The 18,097-nt window shown below is 41.3% G+C and overlaps 1 protein-coding gene across 2 annotated transcripts in view; it reads left to right on the forward strand.

Annotated features, from left to right (window-relative positions):
• RNF217 (ring finger protein 217) overlaps positions 1-17,877 on the forward strand; it is a 93,504-nt gene extending 75,627 nt beyond the window's left edge. Inside the window, exons 4-7 of one of the 2 annotated variants that reach the window (XR_012232270.1) lie at positions 6,424-6,625; positions 8,214-8,285; positions 10,156-17,530; positions 17,575-17,877. Coding sequence is in view for 1 of the 2 variants with exons in the window: in XM_073575748.1 (XP_073431849.1) it covers positions 6,424-6,625; positions 8,214-8,285; positions 10,156-10,229 (348 nt within the window). In the remaining variant the exon portion in view is untranslated. Of the gene's footprint in view, positions 1-6,423; positions 6,626-8,213; positions 8,286-10,155 lie in introns of both variants that reach the window. The other variant, XM_073575748.1, reaches the window with a different exon arrangement.
• The last annotated feature ends 220 nt before the right edge of the window (positions 17,878-18,097 follow it).

The following is an 18,097-nucleotide window of genomic DNA, read 5'->3' on the forward strand; positions in this document are numbered from 1 at the left end:
GTGATTGTTTTCTCCAGTCAGACTACAAGAGACCACCCATTAAAAAATATTGAACACTGATGGTCCTCCAGATTTATTTCTAAGTCTAAGCCTTCAAGGAGCTCCAAAAGGTCTTGCACTACCCATAATTTTATTAGATCAGACAGACCTAATTTGGTTCTCCCCAAGTAAGCTTTGGAAAAATGGAATTGTGATTTCTTCAAGGTAAAACTGTAATGTTGACAGATGCATCTTCCAAGTTTGCTTTCATCTGAGATGTCATGCAGAAGTGCCACATCCTAACTGACCTCACAAGGTGGTGGTGGTAGACCTGTTCTCCTTGTTCCTTTTTATCAGCAACATTGGCTCCAAGCTGTATCCTCCCAAATGTCACTCAAAGGTCATTAATAATTGAAACACCAGTGTAGCAGTGTACAAGCTTTGTAACCAGAGTTTTAACTAGCACAATCTTTCACAAAGACCAAAGTAATGATCACCTCTCACATTACAATTATCTGCTATCTCTGCATTGCCCACCTGGGCCATACAGTGAGATGTAAATAAAGTCCGTGGAGCCTCATTTAAGAGTCTCAAACACGGGACTAGCCAGATCTTCCTCCAGGGAATGACCCAGCCAAGTATTGTTTCGTGATACAGTGAGATGTGCCAGTCCATTGTCCTGCTTTTTTACTCTGTGTGCCCTCCATATGTCATCTCCACAATTTTGAAGAACCTGACTGTCAATACCCAGACCGTGTGAGGTTGAAGCTTTTGTTTCTGCAACACCTGAGTTGACAAAAGTCAAGTAAGTTTACAGTTTCACATTCCCTGAGGCAAAAACACTCAGTGGCCTCAGGGATTGGTGTGTCATGAGAACCCCCATTCACCCTTCCAATGCAACCTGAAAAAGGACATAAACCATGTTATCAGGTCCTGATTGTTTGGCATGGGCTGGGAAGGAGGGTTTTGTTTGTAGAATCAACAGAAAACGGTGTGTTCTAACCGGTGCAAAAGGAACTTGTCAGGCCCTTCACTTGCCCCTTAGCCACTTTCTGTTTGTTTATGAGATGATATCCTTAGGGTTAAGTTTTCTATCAACTAAAGGAGACATTAGCATAGTTATAAATCAAATAGTGACAAAGGTATAAGCAAGTCGTGACTTTGTTCACCTGGCAATACCAGTATTACCTGATCAGTTTTTGCTTTTTCTAATATCAGATTCTATCACATTTGCGCTCACTTTATTCTTTTGTTGCCAGGGATTTTTTTTTTTTTTTATTCGTTTTAAATTTTATAAATTTCTTACTTTTAACATGTACAGTGATAATCTAAGTTGCAGATAATGAAGATATTCAACCCCCAATACCTACATATTTTCTGAAAGTAGACACCTGGTAGCGTCAAACAGCCAATCAGCCCTCACATGCAAAAGTGCATGGAAGCGCCTGCTGGTTTAAAGTGAATATATAATAAGTGAATATAATTATATAAAAAAAGAAGCGCCCCCCCCCCCCCGCTTCAAGTGACATCACCGGTCTCTGCACGCCGGGTATTGTGACATCACTCTTGCCGTCTTGTTACTGCCGATCTGAGCCAGTAATAGTGCGTGTGCAGTCATTTTGCAGCGCGCACAAGGACTAGCCCATCTCCCTAAAAATAGGGTCATTGATGTTTAGTTTCAGGAAAGGGTGCAAGGGCTGTGGCGATGACCATAGCCTCTGACCCCTGTTTGACACTTTGTCCCACCTTTTTAAAGTAAATCTTGATGTGTAGAGCTCATACATACCACTCGGGCCTATGTCTACATTTTATTAAATATTTTTTTAAAAATTCATGTGAACTGAAAAGACCAAAAATCCGATTTTATGCTCAAATTCATCTGCCTTGGATGTCACTTTACATAACAATAACTTGAAAATATCCCAGCGGTTGAGACATTGTTTCGGGGTTTTTTTTTTTTTTTTTTTTACTCCTGACACACTTAAATAAATTAAAAAAATATTGACATAAATTTACTGTTAAACAGGTGCTTCACATGATCTAAAACATAGTGGAATAAATTCAGTAAAAATGCCATTAAAATGTAATTTTAGCCTCAAATTTTTCAGTTTTAGAATTGGTAATATGAGAAATGCCCAACAAAGTTTTACACAATTTCTCCCAAGTATTGCAATATTCTATATGTGATTGAATGTTTTTTTGGACACACAGCATGGCTCAGAATGCACCACAATGACCATGTTTTTGGAAACTACAACTTTAAAACCTTTTTATCAAAGGGTACAGTGACCATTTGACCCTAGAATTATCTTCAAAAAAGAATGCCCAGTAGATGGCAAAGAAAATTAAATTGCTTTTCCCATTTCCCCTTCCTCCAAAATTTTTTCAACGGGTCATTATAATCACTTTTTATTACCAATAGAAAAAGGTAATAGCCAGCTCACCAGAAACGCCACGTGGTGCTCAGAACCACCGTGTAGACAACCGGAAAAATCCAAGGAAAGAAGGGGGTTCCAGCTCCGTAAAATCAAATACTTTATTGCATCTTCATTAAAATGGATACGTGGTGGTAATTGTTCATGTGGTCAAGTATCATGACCCAGCAAACCGTTACAAACAGCTGCGGCTACGACCAATTAGCGACCCGCGATTTCGGTGACAGACATAAGACGAATGAATATATATATATATATATATATATATATATATATATATATATATCAGAGCGAATGTCCGTTCTGATGAAAAGGGTAACTCTGTTTTTATATTTTTTCTGTTTTTGAGACAGGATGACGGGCTCCTTGCACTCTGGGTCTGGTGAGGCCGGTGTTATGTTGAATGTGATAGAAACATTTGATACTGTGCCAGTAAATTTTCCCTGTCACCTTCACAAGTGTAATCCGGATTAGTAGGAGGATTACAGCAGTGGGTGGGATAAGCGGTGGGATAATAGAGGACCCTGTATTGTGGAACATTTGGAGATTGCGATCACATCAAATATTTGTGATGGGTGATTAAGCATTCTGTCTGTATGCCCAGCTCTTCTGTTTCAGGCTACATACAGTGGGGAAAATAAATATTTGATACACTGCCGATTTTGCAAGTTTTCCCACCTACAAAGAATGGAGAGGTCTGTACTTTTTATTGTAGGTACACTTCACCTGTGAGAGACAATCTAAAAATAAAAATCAGAAATCATACTGTATGATTTTACATAATTAATTAGCATTAATTGGCAGTGTATCAAAAACTTATTTTTCCTGCACTATTACTTTTTTTAAGTATGGCATTGTACATTTTATGTAATAAAAAAGGGGAGAAGCCAGCGCTGCCTATGGTCAGAAGGCAATACGTAAAGTGCATATGCACATATTGATTTCTAACTGTACTTTGAGACATTTAGCAAACAATTGATCAATTCTTTGAGCCAACCCGCCACGTCAAGGCATTCTCATATAGGGCAGTCCTACTCTACGTTTTTTATATTCGCTGTGCCATTACGACCTCCTAAAATGTATTAAATGCAAAATGTACCTGAAGCTTTTCTGAATCACTCCCATGGCGCCAGAAAGGGCGAGCGCAGATAAAGATTGACCAGGTCCGGACATGGACATTTCAGATCTAACCTCCTCACTGCCAAACCAGCAACCACACATGAAGGGTGAAACGGGCCCAGACACAGGTGCATAATCAAGTAGAGCCTGGTGGAGTGTGGGGCTGCTGTATGTGTGTACAGCAGCCTAGATCAATCACAATAAAGACAGAATGGCGTGCATAACCCAGCGCGCACAGCAGACAGTGGTGGTCAGCCACAAACCAATATCAAATAAAGGGGAGAAGCCAGCGCTGCCTATGGTCAGAACGCAAAACATAAAGTGCAAATGCACATATGATCATGTTATTTAGACACAAGTTTATGGTATTTGTTATGTATCATCCAGGATTACTGTCCATTTATGTTTTATTAAATATACAAATTTTTTTTGTTTTGTTTTTTGAGTCTCCTACAATTTACAGCACCTTGGAATGGGTCGTTGGTTGAGTAGAACAAACACTTCAAAAATGCTTTGCCCATCTTTTGATTCAGCTAGTGTCATAGGAAAACATTGTCCTGATGGTTTCCATATTAGCATAAAAACAGTACTTCAGATTTCCACAAAAAAGTATTCTCTACCAAAGAGTTCTTTAGGCCATCTCTGCTTTATGTGCAAAATGGCAAACCCTTGGGTATCACTGACCATGGGAATGGCCACGCTAGTTTTCCTGCTGTAGCTGTTTTGTAAGATCAGCTGGTCATACACATTAGATGGCAAACAAATGATGTTTTGACCAGTTATTTGGCTGATAGCCATGTAAGCCGACACTCCCATACATAGGGAGCGCTCGCCGAGTGATTCTGTGTTTTCTATGTGAAAGCACCAACTGACACATCGGCTGGCAGCTTATCTCTGGTAGAACCATGCGATCGGCAGTCCGAAATCAGAAAAGAACGATCAACATCTCTCCCGACCATCAGTCAGCCGGCGGCCCCACAGACATTAGATTGTTGATATGGACAGGTTCTGCGGACATTAGTCTGGTGTGTGTGGCACACTCCTATTATTGCGTTATCCAGTGTTTATATATGTATTGTCTGTACATAAAACGGTGACTAAGAAATACTCTCTTCATGCATAATGATTGTGTCAGACATTATGTCTTTTTGCTAAGAATCATCCTGAAATGTATTTGATCGGTTTATGAATCTGCACACATCACAGCATGGACCTTGTGATGGACAGGTTCCTCCAAAACAAAGTGTTGCAGCTTTTCAGAGAGAGCATATCTTTATCAAAGATGTGGGCAGTGTGAGAGGAGCCTACTGTGGTGTGATCCCCCCCTAGGTTTCCCCAGTTTGGGTGTATTGACAGTATCTTCCCCTTTGAGTAAATTACAAAAAAATGACTAGCACTTTCAAATCAGAAAACTATGTGTGGCCTAATAATGTCAACTCTTTGACAACACTAATTATGTAACGAATCCGCAGACCCTGGCTAAATGGTGAGACATCAGTGATTTTCTCGTACTAATTTTTTTTTTTTTTTCTTTGTTATTCAGTGTCATCAGCTTTTACGATCTCGCTCTCCCTGGAAAAACAAAATCACTTTTTCACAGACCCCTAGACTTGCATAGCGAATTTTTGAGCCAGTAGTTTGATCACGCTGCAGACTTTGTGTACACACAAATTGCAGTGCGTTTTTAAATCCACCACATATCAATTTCTGTTACAGATATTTGCAGCAGTTTTAGCCCCTTTCAAAGTAGCACTGGCGAAATCCACGGCAAATGTGTATGTAACTCTCTAACAATTTTGCTGGGGTTTGCGGAAATATCTAAGGCAGAGCTTTTCCTGATCTGTGTGTATTGACCCATAAATTTCTACCATGATTTGATGGCAGGAAAATCCAGTTTTATTTTTCAGCATGACTTACCAAGTATCCTAGAACTATTCCTGCTTTAAGTGGTATGGATCCAAGCCGTGAGCACGTAAGCGCATCGTGCTCCATCCATTTCTGGGCTGTGTTTGGCCACTCTTGTCTGTGTCCTAGGTGTGAATAGCAGGGCTCATGTGCAGCCGGCCAGTCTACGCTACTCTTCCTGGCTGTGCTCCTACGGCCCGGAGAGGATGAGGATGGAGGTCCCAGACTGAGCTAACAATCATCCCCTGCAGTGTTATAGGCTGGGTTCATGTAGGCATAATCCATGGCCCACTATGCAAGGCCTGTCGGTCTCCGTACCCAAACGTTCAGCCTCATAGTCACATACAAGGCCGCAAGTTCAAGTCGGCCTGTCCAGATATGTCGGTCCATATAATGGACCATGACATTAGTTCATCTGAACCCAGCCTTGAGAGGATTCTTTTATTGGGCATATAGGACCTACAAGCTAAGGCATCCTAATTTTTTCACTATGAATTTATTAAAGCTAATGTTATTTTATGCACTTAATATTGAATTGTTTGTATATGGAAATGTACAAATATACAGTTATACGGGACGTAAGCCCCCTCTGCTGGCCATTTCTTTATATATTTTTTGCAATTTTTTTTTCTTTATTACAAACTGATCCATTTAGATAATCTACAAGGAAAGTGTTGCAGTGTGGAGTAATGTTTACCAATGGATAAGAAGCCAGACAGAGGTCAGGTCTATATATTGGAATGTACCTTGTCCCCCCCTTCTTGCATGTAATTGAGGTGATGAGAAATGCCGCAGTAGTAGGACAGTCAGTCTGTCTCCCATACAGCTGTATCTGAACAGGGCTATCATGGAAAATCACAAGTTTTGGGACACCTTATTGTAAAGGACTGATGAACTCTCCACTCCTGATACAGTTGCTTACATACTTTTTATTCTGGTTCTGGCCATTTGTCCATTTACTAGACTTCTTCCTTTCGCCTTCCAGGTCCACATTCAGAGAACCGAAGGATGCGATCACATGACTTGTTCTCAGTGTAACACTAATTTCTGCTACCGTTGTGGGGAGAGATACCGCCAGCTGCGATTCTTTGGTGATCACACGTCAAACCTCAGTATATTTGGATGCAAATACCGCTACCTCCCCGAGAGACCGCATGTAAGGAGATTAGTGCGAGGCTCTGTTTGTGGTGAGTGCATGAATTGTTAGGCATCTTATTTGCATGGCAACACAACAGACTCCATATACAAATACTCAGAAGGTCAAATCTTAAAGATCAGGACTTGTAGAAGATGGCATGTGTAGCACAGTGCCAACTTTGTGGACTGCAGTAATGAACTTTCAAGTTCTCTTTTTAAAGGGAGTCGGTGCCCCTCAAAATGCAGTTTTAATTGACTATACAGTGTTGTAGGAGACTTGCCCCCTTTAATAACAATACTAGCATTATACCTTTTACTGGTACGGTGCCTGAGAAAATGACTTTTATTTCATATGCAGATGAGGAGGCTTCAGTGCACTTATACCTTCTGATTTGAAGCCCTCCTCCTCTTTTCTGATTGACAGCTCGCTCTGAATCCTGGCCAGTGTGTGGGTAGATCTACCGGTCTACTTTCTTCTGCCAACACTTCTGGGTGTATTTGTGAAGCTAGCGGAGATTGGCTGGAGAACGGACGTGGCCGCGCACACTTCAACAGGATTTAGTGTGATCACACCAGGAAGCCCATTTAAATGGGCATCTGTCAACCCATTTTTGGCCTATCAGCTGCAGCCACCGCCATCGGGCTTATCTACAGAATTCTGTAATGCTGAAGATAAGCCCCCGATGAAACCTGAAAGATAAGAAAAAAGTTAGATTATATTCACCCTGGTGTTCTGTCCGGTCCGATGGGTGTCGCCGTCCCGTCCGGCGCCTCCCATCTTCATACGATGACGTCCTCCTCCTTGCTTCTCCCTCGGCTCCTGCGCACGCATACTTTATCGGCCCTGTTGAGGGCAGAGCAGAGTACTGCATTGCACAGGTGCCGGACCTCTCTGACCTTTCCCAGCGCCTGTGTACTGCAGTACTTTACTCTGCCCTCAACAGGGCAGATAAAGTACGCGTATGCGTGCGCAGGAGCCGAGGGAGAAGCGAGGAAGAGGACATCATCGTAAGACGATGGGAGGCGCCGGACCGTGACACCCACCGCACCCGTCTCCCGGTGAGTATAATCTAACGTGTTTTTCTTATTTTTCAGGTTTCATCTGGGGCTTATCTACAGCATTACAGAATGTGTAGTTAAGCCCCAGATGGCGATGGCCCTAGCTTATAGGGCAAAAATGGGGTGACAGATTCCCTTTAAAATGCATTTTGGGGATGACAGACTCCCTTTTAAGGCTTAGATAACACTGCAGCATCCAATAGTCATACATGAAATCTGTCTGTGAATACTGCTCGCTGAAACCTCATCCTAAACCACATAAGCCTGATGTAGTCATTGCTTGCTACAACCAGTATATATATTTCCGGACCACGCTATATACCGCAGCGTCTATCCTTTGTTACTTTATTCTAGACATAATGCATGAGGTTTGCAACACTCTTATGTGAAAGATTTTATACATTCACACACATGAATGTGAAATCGTCCTCTGTCTGCTACATGCAGGACATTTCTTACATTTCGGGTCCGATTTGTTAGAAAAAATGTCAGCTGTCCCCATAATGGATTGCAGATCTCCATGGCTGTCGTTCGGGCTTATCTATTAATATAAAATGACGACTTATTTTTCTTTTTCAGCTGGGAAGCTGCTTATTGCACCCTTGCTCCTAGTCATTGGCCTGGCATTGGGAGCCATTGCAGTTGTCATAGGTAAGAATCATTCTTAAAACAATAGTAATCAGAAAATAACCAATTTAAATCTGGTCTTTATGTTAAATGTATTTTTTAAGGTTTTATTCTGAATTTAAAAAAAAACACCAGTGGAAACTGCTTGATTTGAATCCGGGACCATACTTTTCAGCAGCCACATGGATATAAGCCGCAGTTTATGGTAGTCTCTGCCCCTGTTGATTTGTATACTAATGGGTTTTTGCTCTGATCTGGGCAAAAGTAATTGTACAGGTAAAGGATAGAGGTGTGCTGGTACCATCAACAATTGGGAATGGTGAAAATATAATATATAAAGCTCAATGTGGGTGTGTATGTATGTATGTATGTATGTATGTGTGTGTGTCCGGGATTGGCATCTGCACCGTCACAGCTACAGCCACAAAATTTGGCACAGTCACACGTCTGGACCCCGAGAGCGTCATAGGCTAGGTTGTGAGGCGAAATTTTAACCCACCGCGCGTTCCAATTCACCAAACAATTTTGCCCCTATCTACATAATGGGGGGAAAGTGTGTGCGTATCAAGCCCCGCCCCTCATTATGATGTCATAATGGTTGCCATGGCGACGCTGATGTCGTCATAGGTTGCAAGCCCCGCCCCTCATTATGATGTCATAATGCTTGCCATGGTGACGCTAATGTCATAATAGGTTGTAATGGCGAAGATGCTGTCACAATGGTTGCCATGGTGACGATGTCTTAATAGGTTGCAATGGTGATGGTTATGTCATAATGGGTATGTGGGCACGGGACTATGGGATGGAGGATGTGTGATGGGTATATGGGCACTGGACTATGGGATGGAGGATATGTATGACGGGTATATGGGCACGGGACTATGGGATGGCGGATATGTATGATGGATATATGGGCACAGGACTATGGGATGGAGGATATGGGCATGGGACTATGGGATGAAGGATGTGTGATGGGTATATGGGCACTCGACTATGGGATGGAGAATATGTATGATGGGTATATGGGCACGGGACTATGGGATGGAGGATATGTATGATGGGTATATGGGCACTCGACTGTGGGATGGGGGATATGTATGATGGGTATATGGGCATGGGACTATGGGACGGAGGATAATTATAATTTGTTATAACTTTCCACAGTTAGTTACTATGCCCGGGCAGCGCCGGGCTCTTCAGCTGGTGTATGTGTATGTATATGTGATTTTATATATATGGGTGGTGGATTGCTGGAATATCTAAAATGCTTTCTCTCTACAACTGGCATGCTGTGCTTTTCCAACTTTGCACGCTGGCAGCTGAACACATGGAGCCGTCTGCTCTCTTCGGACATAATCTGGGCCACCTGCTGTGCGTCCCGGTGCAGACGGCATACAAGCTTACACAGATGGAGGATAGACACAAATCCACGTTTATCATATAAAGCCTTTTTTAATGCCTTTTATGTATTTAATGTTTAAAATCCAGGAGATGCCTCATGGGATAAAGGCCCTGTTCGGTAAACGTGCCCACATACATGTAACCACTAGTAATGATTTCCTGGGAAATCCTATTTGGGCTGGGTTTCAGTTTATCTGTGGCACGGAGATCAGTTTTCTTGTCTCAACTGAACACAGCTGATATCCAAACATTTCACAATAAAGCATACCTGACTGCAAAAGAGCGACCAGACTCTGGGAATAGCCCTTTAACACTGTAATGAAGAGGAGGAGTGTTGTATTTCTATTTATTTTTCCATATGAGAAAATGATTCATGGTAAAAATGATCACTAGCCAAACACTGATGAACATCACGTACAAAACATGTGACTACAAGCTTTTATTTTTTGCATTACATTTTGTAGTAACTTTGCTGTTTTTTTTTTCCCCCTAGGGTTATTTGGACTGCCTATATATTGCCTTTGTAAAAAGCAACGGAAAAGAACACGGACCGGCATGCCGTGGTAGGAGGAGAGGACTCCTTTTAAGCTTGAAGATGTCTTGTGGGGGCCAAACCATGCAGTGTATAGGAGAACATTGTCACCGTCACCTTTGTCACCTGATATTTGAACAGAGACCGTAGACCACCACTACGTCAATATTCCGCTTTCTAGACAGCCCCCAAAGGCAGACCATAATGCCACCAGATAATGGTGCACTCCCAGCTGGATATGCCCAGAGTTGCTGCTTTTTTAATTTGTGATGTTTGTATTTTTATTTTAGAACATTTTATTTGTCATAGAAGTGTCGACTAATATATATTATATACATTTTTCTTTTCTATTTTTTGTTAGACAATCAAGGTAGTTTTTTGATCAGAACTTGAAGGATTACGCAGCCTCTGTCTATTCCTTGAGCCTCTGTCACAGGCCTGGCTTACTTAAACCTTGAATCACAGATATTGGAAAGTTTAACCAAGTCCAGTACAGACCGAAATCTGTAATGAAGACAGCAGTAACGAAAACTCATTCAATTATGTTGGTGGTGATGGAGATTTCTGAACTTTGGCATTATATGTTTGTGAAGAAGACAAATTTGCCATTTATTTTATTGCAGGCTTCGAAACTTGCCTTTTTTCCCCCTATTTTCTATGGAACATTAGTTAAGCTGTCTAGCTCCTGTTAAGGCAATATTTCCTTTTCTTTGACACCTCCGGAGGGATGCTGTATTCCCTGAGTCATTGGAAATTTCCACATCTTTTCTTATGGTGATGACTCACAGCCCTGGAACTTCTTGCTATAACACTAATATAAAGAAATGTCAGCTGCGCGCGTTCATCCATATAGCAGTATTCTGACACAGTGGCACGTATTCTAGCTTCTTCTGATAGTAGGTGGAAAATAAGACCACTATTAGAATCCACATCAGCTAGAGGTCCTCTTCAGCAACAAATAAGGGCTCCTATTCAGCCATGCCTAGAGCGTAAAAAGACAAAATGGTGATTGCTACCTTTAGAGTGCATAATTGTAATCGGTTGCCTTGAAAGATTACCAGTCCTTTTTGCAATATATAGCCATCATGTAGTCTGAACCAATGTTCTACCTGGCAGCTTACAGGTGAAAGGTTCATTTTGTTGATACAATGTTCTTTTTAATGTTCTTCCAGCACACCAGTTAACCATTGCAGTGAAGGTCCAGCTACCTGTCCAATAGATATCTTTGGTAAAGATAAATCGGTCTTTAGTAACAGTAACTACAAAAGACCTGATGCATCTTAGGTCTGGTGTTTTGTAGGTCAGCCTTGATGAACAATCCACTGGAGCAAGATGCAACAAATTAATTAAGACAGCCTAAGAAATGTGATCCAACCAGAAACTGGAGTACTTTATGTAGTACCTTGCACCACTTTTGTGGCATAAATGATGATTTTGTTAGCCACTCAGTTTGGCTTCTCGGTACCCAAGTTTCTAAAACTTGGCAGATGCCAAAAGTCACAACATTTTTGCAACACTTCAAGCAGTTTTTTTTTTTACTCCAGAATTCTGGCACAAACTGATGAATCGGGGCCATAGTTTATTGATGGCCTGTCCGGCAGCCAGAAGTTCTTGGACTTTGCTGGAGGACAGCAGCTCTGACAAAACTATAGCGGCCGGGAGCTGCAGATTCATGTGAATAAATGGTGGAGCTGCTGAGTTCTGGCAGCATCAGAGGACTTCTGGCTGGTGCTGGTATCCACTGATTTAGGCTTTGCTCCCCTATATCTAAAATATTGATGGCCTACTCAAAGCATAAGCTATTAATAAAAGAAAAAAAAAAAAGTCCCAAGCCCTTTAAGGAAAACGTTGCAGTGGGAATGATACTGCAGTCTCACAATGCCAGTGGTAAGTGAGTAGGACTTGGTTGTGTTGTCAGAGCACTTTACACAGCTCTGTAGTGCTACACTAGGAACTGCCAGTTCAGTTCTAGGGAATAAATGAGCATTGTGATCGCTGCACTATTTGTAGATGTGCCTACACACCTTAAGGAGCTGTTACCCGATTGCTCATTCTGCCAACAGCTTTTCCTTCAGAAAATTAAAATATTCCTCTGCCCCCCCCCCTTTTTTTTTTTTTTGGTAGGACACTATACACATATGTTAGCCACCCTGTTCCTATTGCCACCGAAAATCGATGGTGGCGGATGGCTTTGCTCTTGTGTGTAGGCGCCTTAGCATAAATCAAATCTGGCCAAGGAGGGATTTTGTTGTTTAATGATTAGTAGTGAAGCATCGGTGCCACAGCAAAGTTTAGGAGGAAGCTTGATTTCTGCTGGTGGGATCAACAAATTCAATGTATATATTCGAGAAAACACTCTTAGCTTGCCAAGAACAAAAATGCCAAAAAAAAATTGTTTTGCCAAATAAAGACTCAAGTTACGTGTTCTGAAGGTTTTTTCAAAAAATGTAAACCCCTGAAATATGACCATTTACCTTTTTTGTAATTCCTGTTAGTTTAGCCAAGTAACTATGTTCTGATTAGATGGACAGAATGGGAATGAATGACCATTGCTTTTCAGGTTTGTATTCCGAATTATGCCAGGCAAAAGGTTTTTGGTATAGTGTAAAGGAGGCCAAGTCAGAAATGACGCCACTTGGCACCCTGCAATGCTAAGGTACATTTAGTGGCCATTAGTAAGAACACCTATTATAAACTACTATTCTCCCGCTCCCTTAGATCTTAAAATTAATGAATTCTTATCTGTATGGATATTAGTAATTCCATATGCATTTTGGTCACTGTTCACATGATGGGATCAAAATTGTCGCTGTAGATATGATGGCTACACATTTTATTTTACAAATAATTCCATGTGGCTACACATTTTATCAGGAAAGAACTGACAGTTCTTCTTTAAAGTCTCCCATTATATTACATGCCCTTTTGGCAAGATCTTGACCATGAGTGGAAGTATTCTATACTAAAGTGTAACTTTCATTTTCCGAGAAGGGGCAGAAGTGCTCAGCTGATATTTGCTTAGTGTGCTTCCACTACGGAAACGCATGGAAACGACACATTACTGTATCAGTGAAAGCCATTTCCATTGATCAGCAGGTGATCTGGTGTTCCATCATGGTGACCACTAAATGTAGCAGTTAGAAAGTAAAGCTTTGTTCACGTGTCCTTTAGTGCCAATTATGAAGCATATTATGGTTTTATAGGGTTTTTTTTCTTTGCGAAAAATATTGTAAGGCTTTAAAAGTTTTACTATTTGAGATATTTCTGGGAGACTTTCATCCAATGTCTAAGAAAGGATAGTTTCTTTCTATGAACTAAAAATTCCAAAAACCTAAGGGCAGATTTCATACAGCATAATCTGGACCAGGAGGTTTAGGTGGTTTTCTTGGATCATCAACTTAAATATCGTTCTGCTTCCATCCACCCGTAAAGACAAGGGTGAATATGTTATTAACAATGTTACTGTAGCTCGTAGACCATATTTGTTGCTCTAAGAGGACCGGTATCACAACGCCAAACTTCCAGATTAGTAATGGAACTACTCTATTACGTCTGTTCATGTTTGTTGAAGACTACTATGTTGACAATGCCATTTGATGGTCAGTTTGCCAAATATATGTGGTAAAGATGATTTTTTTTTTATTTTTTTTTTGCTTTACTGATTTATGCCTTTAAGATGTTCAGGCTGGCTTAGTGCCATGTCCAGAGTCTCAGTCCTAGTCAGAAGCCATAAACGCTATCACGTATGAATTGTACTGAAATGAGAGCCTTGGATAAATGTTGCAACGTTTCCGAAATATCTGCATCTAGGGGCCACAATGTACATGGGTGTCTAACATTGTTTAGGAGGGCAACTTGTCACTGCCTTGTTCTTTTTTTCCTGCACTTGATCCAGTTTGGCTGAGATTGTGTGTCCGTGTTCACACATGGGTGAGCTTGTATGAGTTGGAGCAAGTAATGTCCTCAATACAGTGACATGTATTGCACTGAGTTTTTACACTCAAGGTCAATGGAAGTTTTTTTTCCCATTGGTAAAATGATTGTTTCCAGCATCAGATTCACGCCAAATAGTTAACCTTCTATTTAACTTGAATGCATTTTTATGAAGTTCATGTTCAGACACAATGCGTACCATAAGTGTATACCTCTGGTCCGGAAGTATGCAGACTAATCAATCAGGAAATTACATTATCATCATTCATTTTCATTAGTAGAATTTGCACTGCAGCAGACAGAAGACATTGAAACAGGGAACCGGGCAGTCGTGGGAAGCCATTTTTCTGCACACTGCCAACAGGATAATGTTGTGAACCAAACTCTAGCGCTCTACACTTTCGTAACCTCCAAGGCAGAGAATAGAATTTAATCGCAGCGGTCGATTGAGATGGTGCAGGTTAAACATATTCAGGAATTGCTGGTAATGCTAAATTAAAAGCACATATTCCGCTGGTATAAAAATGAACGACGTAAAGATCTAGCCTAAAGTGATCTGGAATTTCATAGACGCATGTATAAAGAACACATCTGTGGGGTGGGGAGCCCATTAGTATGAACCACCACATCCATTTGTTCTAGATCAGCGTTTTTCATGACTGGTGGTTGTCCGGGCATATGGTCCGGCCCAGTGGGTTATCGGTTGTGAAGAGAAATTAGTTCATGCTGGGCGATACAGCTCCAAGCCAACAGTCTTAGAGGTTGTCCACTACTTTAGCGTTGAGGACCTATCATTAGCATAGGTCATCAATATCTGACCGTTAGGGACCGGGCAGCCCCGCCAGTCAGCTGTCCTCTATGTTGGTGGTGGCTGAAAGTGCTCACTTGCAGAGTTGGGTGTCTTCTGATGGTGGCCGTGGTTGGGTACTACACATCCGCTCCTATTGATTTAAATTGAAGGCAGATGTGTAGTACCCAGCCGTTGCCATGAACGGTAGACTGCCAGCTCCGCAAGTGAGCATTTCCGGCCAACAGCCACCCCCACAGAACATCTGATCAGCAGGGGTGCTGGGTGGCAGACCCTGACTGATTTGACATTGATGGCTTATCCTAAGAATAGGTCATCAATATTACGGTAGTGGGCAATCTCTTTAGGCACTGCAAGTATCTGTGACAGGTTCTGTTACTTAGAAAAGTGCCTGTTACAGGATATATGGGCGGCATACCTATGCCTCAGCAACTGTATCTGCTCGGGGCATGATTGCATGTCGTATTTCGTGTGCATTTCTGTGGCCGAAAGTTGTGCGACTGTGCCATTTATGTGGAACAATTCCAGTCAGATGGATGGAACAGATATTCATTTGTAGGCATTTCTGCAACAAAATCTGCAGTGTGTGAATTCACCCTTAGGCTTTATCCACACATCAGTATTTATATGCCAAAACCAGGCGTGTCTCCAAAACACAGAACAGGTATAAGTCTTTCAGTTCTAGTTTTTCTCTGTAAGCTTGACTCCTGGTTTTTACCTACAAACACTGATGCAAAATACTGATGTGCGAAATAGTCCTTCGTCTTTCTCCATGCCTGTTGTGAGATCTGGTATGGGAGTTGGCTAAAGGTATTGTGCGACGATCAGTAAGCCCTGAAGAAGCTTTATGTGCTGCTCAGTTTTGACAACGAAGAGAGATCTGGGCGCAAAGGCTTCAATCGCATGCCAATATCACTAGCGCTAAAGTCACAATGCAGGAACCGGTGGCGGGTTAGCCACTGTTTGGACGGCCCCTTCCTAAATGAAGCAGGAACCCAGTGAATATAAAAATAGGTTATACTCTTGTGCCGGACCACCACCGTTCCAATGATGGTGGAGCCACATCTCCAGACCCATGACACAAACAGCGAGTGCTAGTGGGCTGCAGTGGTCATATCTTACCCACACGTCTGAGTTTGGTAGGAGCGAAGCAGCCACGATTGGCTGCAGTGTAGACTTTGCTGGAACGGCGCCTGTGCAGTGGAAGAGTAAATGTCGGTTTTATTTTCAGTGGGGCCTTGTTTCATTTAAGATGTTTTCCAAGAAGTGGACAACCCCTTTAACACCCAAATGATAGCTATTCATACTCCCTACAGTGACATGATTTCAGTTGAGTTTACTTGTGGTGGGTTTTGAGTGATGGTTTATGCAGTTGTAATATAGATTAGGCCAAATTTGCCTGTCCACGGTTTACAAAGAGAATTGTGACCCACAATTTAAAATTGGCCATGTAATAGCAAATTGGAGTAGTAAGCTTGGCCTAACCAGCATGTATATTGGATTTCTACTGTTTGTACAGGAAGGACAGCCATATTGGTTGTTCATTTTGAATGTGTTTCTGAGAAACTGATGGCAGCTGTCACGTTGTCAGCAAGTCGTATCAATCACAAAGTGACATCTTTACCAACAGTCTTGAAGTTTATTCGGAAGTGACAACCACTATGTCCCACTGAATATTTTCCTTTATCGCCCATCTAAAGTAAGCTGCATTTTTATTTATTCCACGTATAATCCATTTAACTAAAGATGCCTCAATTATTTTGAAGCCTCTCATTTGGTTTCTCAAAAAGTGATTAGTGTTCTTTTATTTTATATTTTTTACCTTTTTTTGTTTAGTCTTATGTTTTATGCTTAATAAAATCTTAGTGATTTTACTCTAATTGACAGTAGTTTTTTTTGTAAAATACTGATGGTAGTCACAGCCCATTTATCCTTTTTATTGTGTAAGACGTTTCCATATCATTGTTGGCTCTGAAGCCGAAAAGCAAGATGTTTGCATAGTATATTAATTTTGTTCCTCCAGGTTTTTCATGTCTGTTTCTGTACTTTAGCATTATGGGGTAAATGGGTTACTTTGTACTGTAATTTAATGATATTTATGTTTGGCATTACACGCACCATCGTTTTAATGTAACTTATTTAATGATAATGTACAAGCTGCACTTTAAGAAATAAGTTTTAATTGCACATAACTTAAACATGGCTTCTAGGTGGAGACAAACATTGGTCCTATAGGCTTCCATTTGGTGCTGTGTATGGATGTGTGTGTATATATACTGCAAGTATATGCATATACACAATGGTTGCATACTTGTTTCAATATACTTTAGTGCCTTATTTCTTGAATCAATTGTTTTCCTGTTAGTTATGTATGGCAGTGCCCAGAATGTTCCAGTTTTTCTGTTTGATATAGCAGTTTGATTAGAGACATTAGTGATGAGCGAATGTGCTGAGATAAGGTGTTATCTGAGCATGCTCGGGTGCTAACCGAGTGACTTTGGCATGCTTGAAAAATGTGTTCGAGTCCCTGCGGCTGCATGTCTGGCGGCTGTTCGACAGCTGCAACACCACATGCAGGGATTGTCTAACAAACAGGCAATCCCCTGCACGTGTGCAGGCAATCCCCTGCACGTGTGCAGGCAATCCCCTGCACGTGTGCAGCTGTCAAACTGCCATGATGCATGCAGCCGCAGGGACTCGGACATATAATTCAAGCATGCTGAAGTCACTCGGCACCTGAGCATGCTCGGATAACACCTTAACCTAACACGTTCACTCATCACTATTAGACATGATATAAATTTGCGGTAGGTGAAAATTAACAATTAACATGCCATCTTGTTAATCGTTTTAAATGCTAAATGTACAGATAAGTGACTTGTCATTGGAATAAACAGATGGGCTGGGTAATGTTTCGGAAATAAAGATTTTTTTATACTCTATTCTGTATGGTTTATTCTGATTTAATGCTTTTATTATGCCAGAATTCAATCATTGTAATGTATGTACAGAAGTTTTTATGCATACATTCACCCAGTTACATTTTATTAACCCATATTCCTTGCCTGCTTATTGCTAATGTTACTATTGGCTCAGAGTCCTGCTGTAACCAGGGCATGGCTGTATTTTTGAGCGGCATCATACAAGAGCTTTTGCATTGCT

The sequence above is a fragment of the Dendrobates tinctorius genome, unplaced genomic scaffold (genome assembly GCF_039654945.1).
Source record: "Dendrobates tinctorius isolate UK_male_01 unplaced genomic scaffold, ASM3965494v1 ptg000046l, whole genome shotgun sequence".
In the NCBI taxonomy this organism is placed as follows: domain Eukaryota; kingdom Metazoa; phylum Chordata; class Amphibia; order Anura; family Dendrobatidae; genus Dendrobates; species Dendrobates tinctorius.